At 34.5% G+C, this 20,183-nt stretch overlaps 1 protein-coding gene and 1 pseudogene across 1 annotated transcript; one reads left to right on the top strand and one right to left on the bottom strand.

Annotated features, from left to right (window-relative positions):
* On the top strand, positions 10 to 3,115 carry LOC18604127. Its single transcript, XM_007036466.2, has 6 exons — positions 10 to 225; positions 323 to 804; positions 924 to 1,268; positions 1,387 to 1,755; positions 1,892 to 2,106; positions 2,207 to 3,115. Exons 1-6 carry the CDS (start codon positions 83 to 85, stop codon positions 2,450 to 2,452), a joined length of 1,800 nt encoding a protein of 599 aa, XP_007036528.2. The 5' UTR covers positions 10 to 82; the 3' UTR covers positions 2,453 to 3,115.
* On the bottom strand, positions 4,967 to 6,192 carry LOC18604126 (annotated as a pseudogene).

Here is a 20,183-nt window from a genome sequence, read left to right as displayed (position 1 = left end):
ATTTCTTTTAACCAAGACTTCACTTTGCTTTTGAGTAGGAGTTGCTGGCAGCTCATTTTTGCAGCACCAAAGGCAAGAAAATATGCCATGTTCAGAGCAAGCTCTAGTTAGATTGTTTTACAACCTCTCAAGCTCCTCCCTGCTCCTCCTCCTCTTCCTGTACTTCTCATCCATTTTGCTTGCCAGGCTCTTCTACTTCATTGGAAGTTATCCCCTCATCCAAAGGTCTAGTATCATGCAGCAATTCTCTTCCTGTTTTTCTTAACTTAAAATTGTTTTCCTTGCTTTACATTGATGTTGATGTTGTTCCTTTCCTTTGCAGAAATCAAAATGGATATGACTACAGTATGTTCTCTGAGGAAGAGGAGGCGCAAGAAGAAGAAGAAGAAGAATATGCTGACAGGTTTTATAGGGTGAACTGCATGGAAAAAGATCACCTGGTGGCAGACATAATTCATGGGGGTGAATCACTTTTATTCCTGCCAGACAACAGCTTTCAAACGATTCAAAATGATGGTGCTGAGGAATCCAATAACCCCCCTGATCATCAGCTGACAAGTGAAGATCAAGAAAACACAAGTTATACTACTGAACAGTTTTCTGCTCATGACTCATCACCTTGTTCAGATTCTGAGCATGATAATGGTGATACAGAGTTGCTGGATGGAGAGATCCCAACAAAAGATGCTGATTCACTTTGTAATTCTGATGTAAATGATCAAGATGGTCCCACTCCCATCGTCTCACCAATACTCACGGAACAGGACAAAAGTGATCAGGTGGACAATGATAAAGATGGTGTTGGTATGTGCATTTATGCTTAGTATCACATGCTGTACTTTATTTGTTTCTGCTGATCATGACATCTTGTGCTTTTCGTTTTAATGCTGTCACTCGACCTGATATTGTTTATGCTGGAACAGAAATTTGCCGTAATAAAAAAATCAGACATGGGGTGGTAACAGATTTTTCAAGAAATGACAAGTTTTTTGTTATTGAACCAACAAAATTGGAGTCTAAGAAGTTACTAGTTCATGAGAAGGATGATGAAGAAATCTATGGCGACTCTTGCACTATTGGCTCTACTTCTAAGAGCTCCTCTGAGTGGAGAAGCTCAATAAACTGTAGAGATTCAGGGACTGATGATCCATTTTCTTCTTCCTCAAGAAGAAGTTGTCCCAAGTGGGAGTCCTACACAGTGTTTCAAAAATATGATGAAGAGATGATGTTCCTAGACAGAATTAGTGCACAGAAGCTCCAGGAAACAGGTAATATGATTTTTTTTTTCCAACAAACTTCAATGCATTTTGATGTACTACTTGTTTGAAACTTGGTAAATTTCTACAGCAATGCACTTCTTTCTTGATTGGTTTGACGTTGTTTCAGAGTCACTGAGGTCCATCCAAGCTTGTCCAAGGTCAATATCAGAGAGATTAGTCCACAAGTTTGCCACAATGAACAAGAAGCCATCGGATATCAGACACAATCCATATCATGAACTAGAAGCAGCATATGTAGCTCAAATTTGCTTAACTTGGGAAGCTCTGAACTGGAATTACAAGAACTTCGAACGTAAAAGAGCTGCACGCAAAGATTTTGACTGTCCTGCCAGCATTGCTCAGCAGTTTCAGCAATTCCAAGTTCTTTTACAAAGATACATCGAAAATGAGCCTTATGAGCAAGGCCGGCGACCCGAGGTGTATGCCAGGATGAGGCTTTTGGCACCAAAGTTGCTTCTGGTTCCTGAATATCGAGGTATTCTTTAAACTATCCTGGAAAGAGCAAAAGATTATAAAGGACTGAAGATTTGTTAATATTGTTTGATTTTTTAAGCAAAATGAATCTACATTTATACCTATAACATTCTTTTATTCCATTTTTTAATATGAAGATTATGAGGATGATCAAAGGGATGAAGGTTTTGGCTCAAGAATTTCAGCAGATTCATTTCTGGTGATAATGGAAGATTTAATTCAGACCTTCATGAATTTTCTCAAGGCAGACAAGGAGAAACCATACCAAATCATTAAAGCATTCTTTGGGAGGAAGAGACGAGGTTCAGTTGACCCAACACTTCTCCAACTCATGAAAAAAGTTAATGCTAAAGTAAGTTCAAATTAAAATTCCCTTACATTTTGGCTTTTATATATTTATCCCAATGATGAGTAGCAATCAGATTTTGCCTTTGCTTTTGTTTTAATTGCAGAAAAAGATGAAGCTCAAAGACCTCCGCCGGGCTCACAAATGCATAAGGAAAAGAAAACTGAAGGTGGAGAAAGAGATGGAGATATTGATGGGTCTAATTGACCTAAAAGTGGTGTCTAGGGTGTTGAGAATGAGTGATCTAAGCGAAGAACAATTGCATTGGTGTGAAGAGAAGATGAGCAAAGTCAGGATTTTGGAAGGGGAACTGCAAAGAGATTCCTCACCACTTTTTTTCCCTGCACACTGACCCACCACCATTATATGCTAATATTTTTGCTTTGATGACTAGATTATGAATGTGCATCACTGCACAAAATGAATATCCTGGGCAAGCTTTTGTAAATACTCTTAAGAAAAGAAAGAAACTATATGGAGGAAGGGTCCTACAAATCAAAGTTAACTGCATGTGGGGTGACTCGGAATTTGGAGATTTGGGAATTCCATGAAATGAAAGAAGAGTAAAGCATGGTAGGCTAAGTGAACTTTGAAAGTGAAAAGACCAGAGGCAAAGCAAGGAACATGAAGATAGATACAATGGTAGCTTTATTAGTTTGCTTTTCCTCTTTTTTAAATTTGGGTTTATCTGTATGGATTTGAGAGCTGAATCAAAAGAAGAGACGAAGTAAGCAAAGGCCTGTTTACACATGCAGAGCAAAGAATAAAAAGGTAGCACATGGTACACTCGAAGGATGGTATATCAGAATCAGAGTAGCCTCATGTTGACCCCACTTTGGCTGGGGTTAGTATAAATAAAAGCATTGGGAAAAGGAAGTCTTGTAGTACTATATGCCTATATGATGAGTTCTGAATAGCATTGACTCATAGAAAAATAAGCAACGGAACAAGTTAGGGCAGCCTCAAAGATGTTACATCAGCTTAATAAGTAAAAAACATTCTCCTCTTATGCATAGTGTTCTCTCCTTTTTTTTTTTTTCTTCTTTTTACCTGTTTAAATTTCACTCGTAAACCCTAGCTTTGTTCCCCTATGACTAGCGTAGTTAGCTTGCCATTGATGTGATGTTTCAGTTTATTTAATACAAGAAAAGAAATTATCATATAAGATCTTAAAGATTAACCTTTTTTATGGAATTATGACCAAATTCTGTCGAAATTAATTTTTTCATGTTTCTATAGATTTTCAAAGAAATTTTCACTGAAAATTATTTTGTAGCAAAACCATAAGACAAAGTTAAAAATTTAAATATATTGATTGACTCGTAATTAAAAATTATTACAGAATCACGTTTAAGTCTACACTTTTTATCATTAAAAAAGGTCTATATATTAATATATGCACATTGGATTAAGAAACCTATGACTACATAGCTGAAATCAAGAGTCAAGACCAACTCATTTGTTAATTAATGGACACTAAGTCGTCATGCAACCAGGGCTATTCTCTAAACAGGGCCCGCTGAGCCTTTTTTATGAGCAAACAGCAGCATGCATGTTCCACGACGGAAAAACAGCTGGTCAAAACTTGTGGATGCAGAGATTGTCTTCTTTTTCTTTTTCTTTTTTCTTTCCTTTTTCTGCCTTGGAGAAAAGAAGAAGGATTAGGAGGTAGACAGGTGGAAGGAGGGACAAACACCGCTTTAGCCTTTCTACTTGTGACTGTGACTTTTAGAGGATTCACACTTAGGTTAATTTAAATAAAAAAAAAAACTAAGTTAAAGGATGGATTTGATGTGATTGGGTTTGGTTTGATTTTATTTCTCCTTTTTTATAAGCTAGGCCAAACCCACAATCAAAGTATCAATTATATATCATTAAGAAATATATCTGTTATTTATAGTCTATTTATCTCTATTATATATACATATATATGCACGGATATTAATAAAATTTTTTATTAACAAAAATTAATGTTTTTGTTTATTATATTTTTAGATTATTTGTTTTAATAATTTTTAATTATTATAAATTTAATAAAATTTATCCAATTTATAAAGAAGAATTCTAATTGTATTTAATAATTTTCAATTAAATACATTTTAACTTGGTTAAGTTTTTCTTTTTTTGCATGTTAGCATATGCTGCATTACTCATTAAAGAAATCATGTTAGCATATACAGTATATATTACTCACAAAAAAATTGGATATATGTTATTCATGTTAGCAAAGTTCTAAAATAATTTAATTTCTAATCTAATTTAATTATTTAAGCTATCTACAATTCTAATCATTCTTAGAAATTAGAATTCTAAGAGTTTCTTATTACTTAATGTCATCACTATTATAATTTCTTCTCAATGCAGATTTACTTTTTTTTCTTAATCATGATTGTCTTTCCTTTCTTTTATTATGCAAGTGGATTGCTACAGTTAAATTTAACATAATTATTTTTGTGGTCTATAGATTCGTAGTGTTATCATCCAATAAGAGGTTCCCTATCTCACAAAAATTTTATAATTTTATATAATTATAATTAATATTGACCTAGGTTTTTCCTTTCAGTTTTTAATAGTTTTTTTATAGATAAGAGATTTTAAGTTATCAATGTAATTTTTGTGCATGTCAATGTAATTGACATATCAAATCACATGTAAGATTGGAATTTCAGGCATTGAAATTTCTCGAAATCTCTCTTTATTTATTTATTTGACAAGTAAAAACGCACCTCAAAATTCATGAATATAAAATCAAGCATAGCTTGACGGATCCTATACTTAAATCCCACATAAGAATTTTGGAAATAAAAAAAAATGAAAAATAATAAATCCCTCCTATAGGCCTGACTTGCATGATACACAGTATTAATTTCAGATTAACAGATGACCAGATAAATGCAAGTGAACCGAGAATAAGGGCCATGCAATTCTTTCTACAAGCTTATCTATTTTGCAGCCATCTGCCTCTGATCTCATATAAAACCACAAAAAAATTTATAAAAGCCTGTAGGGAAAAACAAACAATTAACAACGTAGCCGCTAGCTACAATCTCATGAATGGAATCACTAACAGCTTCATCCTCACATCTAACAGCAAGTTTCATTGCTACATCCTTTGGACCATCAATGCCAAATTGCAACCTCACGAGCACCTTGACATTGCCAATGTATACACCACATAGTAGACAAGTGTGTTGACCTTGAATTGCTAGGGACAACCTCCATGCCCTCACAGGGTTGCATGCCAAGCAGATTTATGACAGCATTAACCGCTTCAGCCAGGCTATCCCTTGGGCCAAGGCCATATTCATCCACACGCTCACAATCTGCACCCATGCTTTCCCATGCATTCCTGAAATTAGAGACGCCCACCTTCAACATGTAATCAGCTGCGACAACTTCAAGATCCTCCAGTTGGTACTCCTCCTCCACTCCATCGTCCTCAGCCTCACCAGTACTTGGATCAACCTCTTTTGCAATGAATCTCAGCATATTTGAAAACTTTCCAACGGCAGGGACCCCCTCTGGCTTCTCAAATGCCACAAAGGTCTGTCCAGGTGAATCATATGGAAGTGATATTAAAGGCTTTGTAGCTACTTCAGCAAATTCCTCAGCCTCTGAAGCATCCACAATAACAGTGGCATTCTCCAATAATTGTTCTGGAATAGTATTGGTGCAGTTGTACTGAAACACAACATGACCATCAAAAATATGTTTGACAACATTAACTGCATACTCTGTTTCTGCTTCTGTCAGCTCAACAGGTGCAGAGGACTTGAAAAGCTTGCCAAAGTTTGCAAACTCAGGAATGGATGAAAGCAGCCTCTCATAAGCATCAACAGTTGATGGCGGGCCAGCAGGAGGAGCACTAAGACCAGTTTCCATCTCATAAACATCAAACTGCCGAGTACTATGGCTGCCATTGCTCAAGATAAGATGCAGGCGTCCTCCAAGCTCTCTAAAGTATCTGCACTTGGGCTGTTGGCCCCAATCATCAGGAATTTCAGGCATTGGAATTTCTCGAAATCTCTCTTTATTTATTTATTTATTTGACAAGTAAAAACGCACCTCATAATTCATGAATATAAAATCACATAGACCATTCTGCTCAAGCCTATATCCCTTGATTGAAAGAGCTTTGTACCAGCAAAGAAAACTTCTGTTGCTTCAACCTTAGTGAATGTTTCTCCTTGGTTCAGTAGATAAAGAAGCTTTGTGATAACCTGAGAGCATCTACGCGGATCAAGCTGAGGGTCATTGAAAACCCTAGCCTCTTGAAGAACCGCACCCTTCTCAATCCCCAAAAATGGAGAGTAGTCCGCTTCATCGTCGCGATCGTCGTCTTTCTTCACCAAAGGCTGTGCCATCGCTAACTGAAAGCTTGCACCTTCGAGATCTAAGGCGAGTTATATAATTTCTCTTCTTTTTATGTTTGCAGGCGAGTGAGTCTTTCCCTCTTTTATCTCTTTCTCTCTCTCGCTCGCTCGCTCGCTCTCGTGTTCTTCTAAACGCTTTGGTTTTTGAAGAAGGGAGGGGTCTTGAAATCTCTCTTTATCAACATCAAAACAAAGGAAATTCCTAGAGTAACTCATCCAATAAATGGCACCACAACAATAGGCCCATCGACTGTAATTAACCTTGGGAGTTTCACTAGAGAAACTCCAAAGTTGAGTTTCAGATGAGTATATCTCCAACCGGTAAAGATGAGGAGATGACCTTGAGCTCCGAACAAAAACAACTTTGTAATAGCTCGATCTCGAGGGATCAAAAGTAAAACAACACAAAATATAGTGCTGTAGAGAATAGGAGGATTATCAAAGCAAAAATAACCAGAAAAACAAAGAACGAAGAAAAAGGGTTTTTAATATTTGAATTGCAAGAGACAATTTATTCATTTTCAATTGAGTATTTATACAAACATTTGAAATTCAAAAGACTACCTTTAGCTTAAATGTAGCCTCGGGATCTATACATAACAAATTCAGCTGACATTGCTAAAATCAGAGAAGCTCAACATTCCAAACAACGGTAAACATAGATGCTGAACCAAAACAACAAATTTACAAGTCGTTTAGAACCAAGAAACTAAACGACAAAGACTCAAGTTGTATAGAAACTAAGAAAAGAAACATTAACATAAAATGACTCTTGACTCATGCGTTTCACAATTCTTGATTTAATGATTGTGAAATGATGATGTTTTGACTTTCTACGTAAAACTCCTTCAACAAGCCATTGCTTCCTTCTCAGCCCCCAGCTGCTTTAACTTGCTTCAACCAATTTCATATCATTCTTTCAACACACCTCCTTGATCTAAAATCTGGTGAACTCCTAACATTGCTCGAAGTAACTCAAACCTTCTCTCGTTAAGACCTTTAGTAAATATATCTGCTAATTGATCACTAGTCTGATAGTAAACAAGTTCAATTTCTTGATTCTTAACAGACTCTCTAATATAATGAAACTTTACTTGAATGTGCTTAGTACGACCATGATGAACAGGGTTCTTTGATATCACAATAGCTGACTGATTGTCCACATGTATAACAGTTCCCTTCCTTTGAATGAATCCCATATCTAACAACACCTTCCTTAACCGCTTAGCTTGATTAGCAGCTATTGAAACTGTTATATACTCAGCCTCAGCAAAGGATTGAGCTATAATTTCTTGCTTCTTTAAAGCCTAAATAAAAACAGCACTTCCTAATGAAAAATAAAAACCTTCTGTACTCTTAGAATCATCCACAAACGTTGCCCAATCACTATCAGTATACCTTTGAAGACCATTACTCTTATCCTTCAAGTGAATCAATCCAAAATCAAAAGTGCCTTTCACATACCTTAAGATCCGTTTTGCAGCTTTAAAGTGAATCACTGAAGGATCTTGCATGAATCTAGACACCAAACAAGTAGCAAGCATAATATTTGGTCTTGTTGCTAACAAATACAACAAAGAACCAATAATACTCTTATATAATGAACTTTTTGCCTTAGTTGAACCATCATCCTTCTTAACTGAATTCCAACAGTTAATGGAGTGTTTACAGCTTTACAACCCTCCGTATTGAACTTCTTTAGTAAATCTCTAACATATTTCGACTGATGCAGACAAATTTGTCCTGGTTCTTATAGAACCTCCATGCTCAAAAAGTAAGACATTTCCCCTAAATCTATAATCTCAAACACCAACATCATCTGTGCTTTGAATTCTTGAAAACACACTGCATCTGGACCTGTAATCAACAGATCATCCATATATAAAGCCACTATCAACTGAACTGAATCACTAATGCTATTGACATATAAAGAAGGCTTTGTAAAACTTCTATTGAACCCATGGTTTCTGAAACACTCATCTGTCCTTTCGTATCAGGCTCTAGAAGCCTGTTTAAGTCTATATAAAGCTTTGACAAGCTTGTAGACTTTATGTTCAGAACCTTGCACTTCATAACCTTCAGGCTGAGAAATGTGGATATCTTTCGTCAACATTCCATTTAAAAAGGCTTATTTGACATCTAAATGAAATATTCTCTAAGTTTCCCTAACTGATAAAGCTACTAAAAGTCTGATTATATCAAGCCTGACCACCAGAGCAAAGGTTTCAAAGAAATTAGTACCATAGGTCTGTGCGTACCCTTTTACTACTAATCTTGTGTTATATTTGTTAATTGAGCCATCAGGATTTAACTTGGTATTGAAAACCCACCTAACTCCAATTACATTCTATCCACTTGGTTTGTCAACCAACTTTCAAGTTCCATTCTTCAAAATCATGTTCATTTTTGAATCCATAGCTTTTCTCCAGTTTTCATCAAATTGAGCTTCTGCAAAGCTAACAAGATCAGTAAAGGCTAAATTGCATCTTTCATAGATGTCTGCAAGTGATCTAGTCCCTCTTGCAGCCAAACTTTCATCCTCCAGGTCAAGTGTTTCATCATCACCTCCTTGCTTCTGCTCATCAACATTAGCAAATACAACATTAGAATCTTGCACAGTTTTACTATCCCAATTCCACTTTTTCCCTTCACCAAACTTCACATCTTTGTTGATAAAAATCTTTTCTGACTTCACATCATAAAGCCTATAACCTTTCAACAAATCACTGTAACCAATCAAAATAGCTAGAGCAGACCTAGAATCAACCTTTGACCTCTTTTGATTTGGTACTTTGGCATAGCATACAGAACCAAAAACCCTAATATGTGAAACATTAGGCTTCTGTTCATACCACAGTTCATATGCTGTTATATTAGGTAGTACCCTTGAGTAAGTCAGATTCAAAATATAATTTGCTGTATTCACAGCTTCCGCCCAAAAAACTTTAGGCATATCTTTCTAAAACATCAAACATCTAGCCATTTCCATCAGGGTTCTATTCTTTCTCTCTAAAACTCCATTCTGATGATGATTATAAGCTACAGTTAGCTGATGCTTCACCCCGAGCTTAGCTAGTAAATTTTCAAACTCAAGAGTTGTATACTCAGAACCATTGTCAATTTTAAGTATCTTAATTCTCTTCTCAGAAAATTTTTTTGCTTGAGCCTTAAATCGTAGAAATTTACTCAGTGTTTTTGACTTCATTTTCAGAAAATAAACACAACTGAACTTAGTCAGATCATCTATAAACACTATATAGTATCTATTATGACTTAGTGAAGGTGTTCTCATAGGACCACATAAATCTGTATGTACCAGCTCAAGTTTTTGTTTTGCCAACTAGCTTCTATGCTTGGGATAAGATCCTCTGCTCTGCTTTTCAAGCTGACAACTCTAACATAGCTTCTCTACTTTGCTAACATCAGATAAGCCTTCAAGTAGTTTGTTATCAACCATCCTCATGAGTGACTTATAGTTAATATGGCCTAACCTTCTATGCCACAATTCAGCAACATTATCCTCACTTACCAAAGCAACATGCTCAACATTCATCAGGTTTAGAGGATAACAATTATTTTTCATTTTAACAGTCAACAATTCATCACCAAATGGATCAAACACAGTGCATAACTCATCTTTGAAAAACAAAGCATAGTGTTTATTTGCTAACTGGCCAACACTAAGTAAATTTTGATATGATTCAGGAACTAAATAAACATCGTTGATGTATCTCATACCTGAGAGTGTTTCAACAGCCGCAATTCCTCTCCTAAGTATTTTCAAGAGTGCTCCATTCCTTATCTTGATCTGAGTTGGAAAACTTTGATCAATCTCTAAAACTAGTTCCTTATTACCAATAAGATGTTGTGAGCATCCACTGTCTAGTAACCACACACTTTTCTCTGTTGACTCAACTTTTAAGTTAGCCATGAATACTACTTCATCAGCTTCCTTAGTCTGCTCAGCCACTGCTGCTTTTTTTTCATTGCCTTTCTTGACTTTACAGACCTTTTGAACATGACCAAAACTGGTCACATAGTCTGCACTTCACATTAGGCCTAAATCAGCAGTATTTATGAGTGTGATTAGTCTTTTTACAGTGAGGACAAGGAGAAAACTTCTCCTGCTTCATTCCCTGCTTTTCTTCACCAGAATTGTTCCCTTTTCCTTTGAGCTTCTTTGCACTCTCATCTTTCACCCTTCAGCCTTTGGTTTTTGCAATCAAAGCATTTTTAAGGGTTTCATTACTCCAAAATGCTTTTCTCTGCTCTAGAGCAAGTAAAGCACTCAACAGTTCATTGACAATGATCTTAGTTAGATCCTTGGAATCTTCTAGAGATGATATTTTAGCTTCAAATCTCTTTGGAATACTCATAAAAATCTTATTCACCACTTTTTTATCACTAACCTCTTCTCCCAACTGCTTGAGCTAATTCACAAGATTAATCAGCTTATCAATATCTCTTGAATGTTTTCATCCTCTTTCATCTTCATTAACTCAAATTGTCTGAAAATATTCAACACACACATGGCTTTGGTTTTATCACTGCCTTGATATTCCTCCTTTAGGCTATCCCACACTTGCTTAAGATCTTCATAATTCATAATTTTCGCAAAGATTGTCTCTGAAACTGCTAATTGAAGGCAGATCAAAGCCTTATATCTCTTAGCAACCTCTTCACTGTGCTACTTGATCTAAGCTAAGGTCGGATTAACATGTCGTTGTACTGAAATCTCACCCGTCTCAACCACATCCTAGAGATTAAAAGCCTTGAGATACGATTTCATTTTGACTATCCAAAAAGGATAGTTAATTCCAAAGAAAATCGATGGAGTTGTAGCACTGAAGCCTGCAATAGCCATCTTGATGTTTGAAAGAAACAATTACAACAACCAATAGCTAAATCACAGGTCCCTCAAGATTAAGAGCTCTGATACCATATAGAGAATCGGAGGATTATCAAAGTAAAATAACCAGAAAAATAGATAATGAAGAAAATAGGTTTTTAGTATTTGAACTGTAAGAGACAATTTATTCATTTTCAACTGAATATTTATACAAACATTTGAAATTCAAAAGACTACCTTCAGCTTAGATGTAGCCTCAAGATCTACACATAACAAACTCAGCTGACATTGTTGAAATCGAAAAAGCTCAACATTCCAGACAACGGTCACAACAAAAATATAGATGCTGAACCAAAACAACAAGTTTACAAGTTGTTTAGAACCAAGAAACTAAATGACAAAGACTTAAGTCATATAGAAACTAAGAAAAGAAACATTAACATAAAAGACTCTTGACTCATGCATTTCACAATTCTTGGTTTAATGATTGTGAAACGATGATGGTTTGACTTTTTACTTAAAACTCCTTCAACTAGCCGTTGCTTCCTTCTCAGCCCCCAACTGCTTTGACCTGTTTCAACCAATTTCATATCATTCTTTCAACAAGTGTTTGGAATTCTGTTGCCAGGCTAAGGAAGGATAGTGTATTTGCTGGTTGTGGGATTGTAAATGTAATAGTTCCGATCATATTCTCCAGGCCGGCGGTTGCTGCAACACAACAATAAGTCATTGCAAGATTGTAAAATATTGATGCTTGCAGAGTCATCAGCGAAAGTGAGAGATCTGATTGGATCACAAATTGGGTTTTCATTTAGTGAAAAGAAGTGATATTTAAGCTTGTTTAAAGAAGGCGGCACCCTCAAGAAGAAGACAGAAGAAAATTTTGAGCTCCCATTAATGAGAATATCGTCTTCATTGCTTATCATCTCTGCTGGTTTGGTGCGTGAGTTTTGAACTTCCTGTCTTTTCATGGAGATCATTTCTTATAAAGCTTTAGATGTAATCTTGCAAGTTCATTTCGTTTATAATGTTTTCTGTGGCTTGAATTCTTGTTGAGTTGTTTAGAATATTAATAGGAGAAAAGTCAGTGGAAGTTGTTCTGCAATTGCCAAGCACTTGTTACTTGGAAGATTGCACAGCACCTTGGTAGGCATTAAAAAAAAATCAGTATCTAGGATCCTTTGACCAGTAGATTCTTACATGAAAATCGACAAAAATTTCAGCATTTATTTTTAGTTATTTAAGTTTATGTTTGAGATCTTCGTTTTGATTATTTAAATTTAAATTTTATTATTTGTGTGTTTTTATTAATTTAATTAGTAGTTAATTATATGAAATATGTAAGAGAAATATTGTTGTATATGGATACGGGTTCGGATAATTAGATACCTATGAAGAGTATTTTAATAATTTTTTTACATAATCGGGTTTATAAACAAGTTAGACTAGTTATAGGGTAGTAGGGATATATTAGGGTTAGGGCTAGGTTTGTAATTTTTAAAAATATTCAACTAGTTAATAGGGTTCAAGTTCTTGATTTTTTATAGGGTTAGGGTTCGGGTACCTCAAAATTAACGAGTATCTTAACCGTTGACAATCCTAACAACAAATCTATCAGTTTGTTAAACAATCAATAGATAATAATGAATGACAAATGATATTTGTGTATAGACATGGAGGTATAGGAAAAACTTACTTATGAAATGTAATCATATCAAGCGTTAGATCAATAAGAAAAATAGTGTTAGTTGTTGCCTCTTTTAGCATAGCTTCTTTGTTATTACTTGGAGGTCGAACTGCCCACTCTAAGTTCAAAATACCTCTTGATATTAATGAATGTTCAACTTGTCAAATTAAAAAAGGAACATAGCTAGCTAGGCTAATTCAAGCTTGTAGTTTGACAGTATAGGATGAGGTACCTATGATCCATAGATACTGCTTTGAAGCTATAGACAAGACTTTAAGAGACATTTTCAACCAAGATTGTGATGAAACAATTGACAAACCCTTTATAGGAAAAACCATTTTGTAAGGGGGAGACTTCAGGCAAATTTTACATGTTGTAGAATCTGGCCACAAAATAAATATTATCAATGCTCTTATAAATTAGTTAATTTTATGGTCTAAGTGTAAGGTTTTTAGGTTGAAAACTAACATGAGATTATTGAGGTCTAACTTAACTAAAGAATAAAAAAAAAAAGAAATTGAAACATTTGCATAGTAGTTATTAGATGTAGGTGATGGAAATCTTCACTCATCAATAATAGAATATGATGACGATGAATATCATTGCATATCATTACCAAATGATTTATTAGTACCTATCATAAACAATCCTATCAAAGACATTGTTTATGTCGTTTACAATGATTTTGAAAAATACTATGCAGACTCATATTACTTTAAGCCAAACAAAATAGTTGATGTGATAAACACATGTGCATCAAATTTAATTCCAAGAACCCCAAAAACATACTTTAGCAGTGACTCAATAACCCAATCACTCGATCAGGTATCAGATCATCAACTATTATACCTAAATTAGAAATATAAATCAAAAACATTTGAAAATCGATGTTGTTATTATGTTACTTGGAAATATAAACCAAAATTGTGGACAATGTAATTGAACAAGACTCATAATCACAGAATTAGCCTTTAATATTATTAAAGGACAAATTATTTCTTTAAGTGGAACAAATAACAAACATTTCATACCAAAGATACTTCTAACAGCAAAACATCACAAATGGCCATTTTTCTTCACTAGAAAACAATTTCCAATTAAGTTATCTTATGATATGACTATCAACAAAAGCTAAGGGCAAACACTCAAAAAATTGACATATACCTTCCTAAGCCTATTTTCACACACGACCAATTATACGTAGCTTTCTCGAAAGTGACGTCTCAAAAGGGATTGTGTATTTTAGCAACAGATGAGATTGGCTTACTTGTCACTAAAACAAAAAAATATAGTTTTGTCGAGAAATATTTGATAATTTGCTTTCAAGTTTGTCAAGAAGTTTATGTGCAACCCTATGTTAATATTGATTCTAAAATTTATTATCATCTTTGTTTCATAGATTATATACAATCACACTCTACTTTTTTTCCTTTTTTATTAAACAATTATCACATGTTAGCCTTGCACACCAGATATTGCTAAAGCTCCTGTAATTCCTATATTAATCACAATTCGTATCTCATTAATTCTCAATGTAGCATAACAAAGCCAAAATAATTTCTTCGAGACTTGTGCCCATTTCAACAAAGAACATCAATCAAGGTGAGGATAGTGTGTATATGGCCGTCCATAGACTCTTCTAACCAAACACATTGCTGAGCCTCAACTTTCTTGCTACTAATACTGAGGTAAATCCATTTTATGCATCACAAAAATCAACTGTATGTTAAAAATAGGCCATTAAACATTTCTATCAATTTATCACTCAATGTTTACAAAATGCATAACACATGAAGCCATTTAGTTTTAAATGAAATTTGCATGAGTATTTAGTTTCAATCTTTACATTTTAGTTTAATTTACAGTTAACAATCAAGAGTATTTCTGTTATATATTTAAACTCTTCATCTTATATCTCTTATAGTCAATTTCAAGAATATTTTTATTATTTGCTCATCATTTACGTTCTAAATGTTATTGCTAAGAATGAAAAGAAAAATATAATGCATTTCATGATTCGTAGTTCAAATGCACTGCACTTTCAACCTCAACTAAAAAAAGGATGTATTTATCAGATTAAAAGATTTCAAATAAATGACAAGAAAACCTCCTTCAACCCTATTCCCTTAATTCTATAAGCATGTTTACAAAAAGTACTATCATCTACCCAATCTAAGAAGATTTGAATCCCTATCCAGCATAATTCTTTAATTTTACGTCCATCGATCAAATCAATATTTGAATCCGTAACGACACAGTTCTAATAGGTAACCTATATTCCTATAATACTCATTCTTATTTCCAATTTTACAACCTATATAATCACTAATATTGTTTTCTTATATACTTTTATTATTACAAGACTTTATTCGAGCCCTTAAAGTACTGTCATCTATCTAATTTAGGAAGATTGGAATCCCTATCGAACATGCTTCTTTAATTTCGTATCCATCGATCAAATCAATAGTTGAATCCGTAACGACAAAGTTCTGATAAATGACTTGTATTCCTATAATACTCATTCTTATTTCCAATTTTACAACCTATTTAATTATTGATATTGTTTTCTTATATAAATTTATTATTACAAGACTTTATTGGAGCCCTTAGATTGATGAAAACCATAGAGAAGGTGCGCCTGTAAAATCGAACAAATGAAGTCAAGAAACAAAATCTTTATATTGAAGACCTCAAGTATAAAAAAAAAACCCTACATCTGATTTACTTGCAAAACAACTCATAATTACATTACATCTTAGAATGCTTAATTCAATTCATAGTGGAAACACATTAAAAGTTATTCTCTACGTAGATAAAGCTGAAACAATAAATCAAAATTACCTATTTGATGATATAATCAATCCAATCATCATTGTGGTTGTAATGAGAGTCAAAAAATATATGAGTAATTATAAAACACAAACCAACAATTGAATTCATTCATTTCAATCAATATTTTTCTCAAAATGAATTGTTTATTTTGTTACCCTTTACCTAGCCTCTTACTCAGCCACTAAAATTTATATAAGATCTTAACACACCAATGACTCTGCTTCACAAACAAAGGTAATATTTATAACTCAAATATTTCAAGTTATATTATAAATAGATTACAACATAATAACAAACAAACATGCAAGTATGAGAAAGAGCCATTCAATGTCTAAATTATTAACATGCAGTTGTTGCCCCACCAACTGGCAACAAAATCAAATGAAATCAAATACACAACCATAACAAAAATTAATACTACAAATCCAACCAAAGTGCGTGTAAAACCTGACCCTATAAACACATGTCATGACATACATGCACTGAGTATTATGTTATTATGCTAGGAAAAGCACCTAAGAATAGACGAAACTCGGTATTGTACCTAATGGTACACTTGAGTTGATTTAACCTCAAACTAGTTCAAATAGGAATTGTAGGATGAAATTTAATATTTTATAGTCAAGAAATGACTAAAAAATGATTGTTCAGATTTCGAGGGTTAATTTCGGGTAAAATTGGAAATTTTGATATTCAAGGGCAAAATCGTCATTTTACCACCTAAGATAATAATTTCATCATGGAGTGAAATTTTTTACCAAGATTAACTATTTGGAGTATAATTTAATGATAGAAAATGAAAAAGTTTAATTCTGGTGATTTCTGGAGTGTAGGGGCAAAATCTTAATTTTGCCACCCACGGACAAAATTTGAGATTTTGAGAGAATTTAGATCAAATTTGACAAATTGGAGAATGGTATGAGTATAAGGGATGAAAAATATGTCTATGGGCAATTTTTCAGTTTTTTGGGCAAAAATGTAATTTTTCACTTTTACGAGGGTAAAAGTGTAAATTTCAAAAATTACTCCACCGAGACTTTGGATAAGTCTGAGAATTTTATCTAAGCTATGGATATTTGAGACAAGTGTATGGTGAAAATTCGGAAACAAATGGATGAAATTTTAAAAATGGGCCAATGGGAAAGTGACACGTGTCATTTTTTTAATGAAATAATATTATTTTAATAAAAAGTCAGCCCATTTAAACCCCATTTTAAGTGCTGGCCGGCCATAAGGAAGAACAAGAGAGGAAATAGAGAGGAAAGGAAGAAAAAAAGAAAAACCAAAGAGAAACAAGAAAATTCAAAGGGAAATTCGCGGTTTTCGACCGTTTACGCGTCTAACGGTAAGATTTTTCGATTTTAGCTTGATTTCTACCTTTCCTATGCCTTTATTTCCATTTAGCATGCTTGAGGAGAGAGATCAAAAAGTGATATCAAGGGCTGGACGAAATTCTAGGGGAGAGAAATTGAAATTTTTAGGTTTTGATTTTTAGTTAAATTGATAGTTTTAGTTAGTTAAATGTGTTTAGAAATTAAATTGGGCAAGAAATCATTAAATTTTCACAATACCCACTCTTGGCTGGATGCTCAATGCTGTACAATGATGATGAATTGATTTTATTCTAAGGGAAATGAAGAGAAAATGATGAAAAACGATTAAACGTGATAGAAAAACAAAGTAGAAAATTAACCGAGTTAATGTCCCATTTTTGGCCGAATTTTCCAAGGAAGGGAGTGAGCTGATTTTGTTGTTTTTAGAAGGTTATTGGCTGATATTTAATGGTTAGAAATGTTGGAGAGAGAATGGGATGATTTAGAGCTAAAATGGAGCGCGTTAGCAATTTATCGGGCAAAGTGCCAAAAATAGGTTAATACCGCGTTTAAGCCGTTTTAGGCTATTGCATTTCATACCATGCATTAGTATAGGATTTAAGTTAATTATATAGTGATTTAGCATCAATGTGATGAATTGTGTAAATTTTTGTAATGTGTCTAGGAGGAGAGCCTTCCGGAAAAGGCAAAGAAGTCGTACCCGACGAGTAGTGATCGGGGCGCTTAGAAAGCTTTTAGTTTGTACAAACGGTGAGTAAACTTATTATTATTGTAAATTATCTAGAGTTTATTTTAAATGCCCTTTATGTATTTTATGAAATGAGAACGAGATTAAAACGGGATTTTTGATGTTTTAGGAATAAATGTGACAAATAAAAATATATTGTATTGATTATGAAATTGAGTAATTGGAGGCTACAAATTGACTTGAAAAATATATATTTTCCTAGGAATGGCTTATGAGAAATGAGTATATGTGGCTATATTTTGTGAATGCATTGGGAAATTTATGTAAGTTGTTTTACTATGCAGGCTGGATAAATAAATAAAAGCCACGTTATACTGTCGAAATTTTATTAAAATTGGTGGGTTAGTCACTGCAGTGACGGGTTTCCGTGGACTGCCTATTAGAGGGGCACGGTAAACCCAGTTATATAGTTACTCCGGTTGTAGAGGCGAGGAGGGTAACTCCTGGGGTAGTATTAGAGCTCACTTCACGTCGAACCCCCACGTGAATGTGTAACTCGGCCAACGCCAAGGAACGGCTGGTTTTAAAAATAAAAATGTGTTTCACGTGTGAATATTTTAACACCCTTGGCGGACTCGGTTAGATGCCTCGGCCAAGGTATCCCCGAGGATTAGTTTTGGCTTGAGCCTTGTTTTAATAAAAGACATAAGCCTTAACAACTGTTTTGGTAAATTACAAATATTTTATGGTTTAAGAAATAAATTGAAAACATTATGAAATGGGTTGAAATTTGTTGTTTAAACTTGCCTCCATTTTACTCGCCTTTAGATATTTATGATAATGTCTGTTTACTCATTGGGATTGCAAAATCTCACCCAACTCCTTTCCACCCATTTCAGGTTCAGTATAGACTGTAGATAGCTGATCTCATCGAGGACTACCATTGGATCTGCATTTTCCAAACCGTAGGTTCACAGTCCTCTTTACTTTTGTTTATTCGGGGGCCCTCTTGTTATTGTAAATTAAATTAAATATTTTGGCTTACTGTATTTCAGTATGTATAAATTTATTTAGCTTTTACGCTATAAAAATTATTCACGTATAACTCTATAAATATTGTTTTATAAGAAAATAGAATATTTCCCTTAATATTTCTTTTATTTTCTTATTATATTCAAATAACCGTAATTTCGTTTTAAATGAAGATTTTAGACTTTTAAACTCATTTTGAATATGAATTATGTGTTTTGTACTTGTATATTACGTTTTAGCCAGTTTTGAAATTTTTGAGAAAAAAATGACCAAAATACCCCTGTGTGGCGAAAATTTTATTTTGATTATTTTTTATCTAAAATAGTATATATTCTCTAAAAACTCGATATTTAACAATGATTGCTCACAGGAAAGGAAAGAAACTGATATGTAAGTCTTGTGGGATTCCGGTTGGCATTCCGGATAATGAGTGTCAATCGGGACGTCGCGGCGATTGTCATGGGCCTGAGGGAGGTTCCGGGTCATGACAATTCTATTGGTATCAGAGCTTTTGGTTTTAAAGATAAGAGTTTTTGGTTTTAAAGTGGTTTTAAAAAAATTACAATATCAATGTGGCCCCGGATTAAGTTAAGTTAGGTTGAATAGAATGCATGCATTTTCATATAGAGCCTAAGGTTCCTTAAGCTTGCTTGTTTTCTCTTATAGATTATTTTGCCTCCTCGACGCAGACGCCCACCTCTCACTAGATCGGTTGGGAGGGGAAAAGGTCGTTCCCAACGTCGTCAACTAGATGCAGTAGGGGAAGAATCGGTTGCGTCTACCATTCGGGCAGCACCTACTGCTGAGCAGGCCGGTAGTCCTCCACATCCTCCACCTCCTCCGTCACCTACGGGTATTCCCACCATGCCTACTGAGGCAGTACAGGCATTGGCAGCTTTCTTTACCGCAATGGCTAGTGGAGCTTCGACTGGTCAAGTTTCACTATAGTACCACCAGTTACTCCTTTAGTTCCACCACCGGTACAAGATGTATCCATTTCCAAGAAGCTAAAGGAGGCTAGACAGCTCGGTTGTGTGTCTTTCATGGGTGAGTTGGATGCCACTGTGGCAAAAGACTGGATTAATCAGGTTTTAGAGACTCTCTCTGATATGAGATTAGACGACGACATGAAACTGATGGTGGCTACGAGATTATTAGAGAAGAGGGCTCGTACTTGGTGGAATTCAGTGAAGTCCCGCTCCACTACTCCTCAGACATGGTCCGATTTTCTCAGGGAGTTCGATGGTCAGTATTTCACTTATTTTCATCAAAAAGAAAAGAAGAGAGA

The sequence above is a fragment of the Theobroma cacao genome, chromosome 3 (assembly GCF_000208745.1).
Source record: "Theobroma cacao cultivar B97-61/B2 chromosome 3, Criollo_cocoa_genome_V2, whole genome shotgun sequence".
Taxonomy (NCBI): Eukaryota; Viridiplantae; Streptophyta; class Magnoliopsida; order Malvales; family Malvaceae; genus Theobroma; species Theobroma cacao.
This window is presented reverse-complemented; position numbering and strand designations above follow the sequence as displayed.

What these genes read in the sequence shown, in the direction of transcription:
- LOC18604127 (XM_007036466.2), top strand. Translation starts at nt 83, where the DNA reads ATGCCATGTTCAGAGCAAGCTCTAGTTAGATTGTTTTACAACCTCTCA. An exon ending in CAATGATAAAGATGGTGTTG is followed by an intron (nt 805 to 923) that starts GTATGTGCATTT and finishes ATGCTGGAACAG; the next exon opens with AAATTTGCCGTAATAAAAAA. An exon ending in ACAGAAGCTCCAGGAAACAG is followed by an intron (nt 1,269 to 1,386) that starts GTAATATGATTT and finishes ACGTTGTTTCAG; the next exon opens with AGTCACTGAGGTCCATCCAA.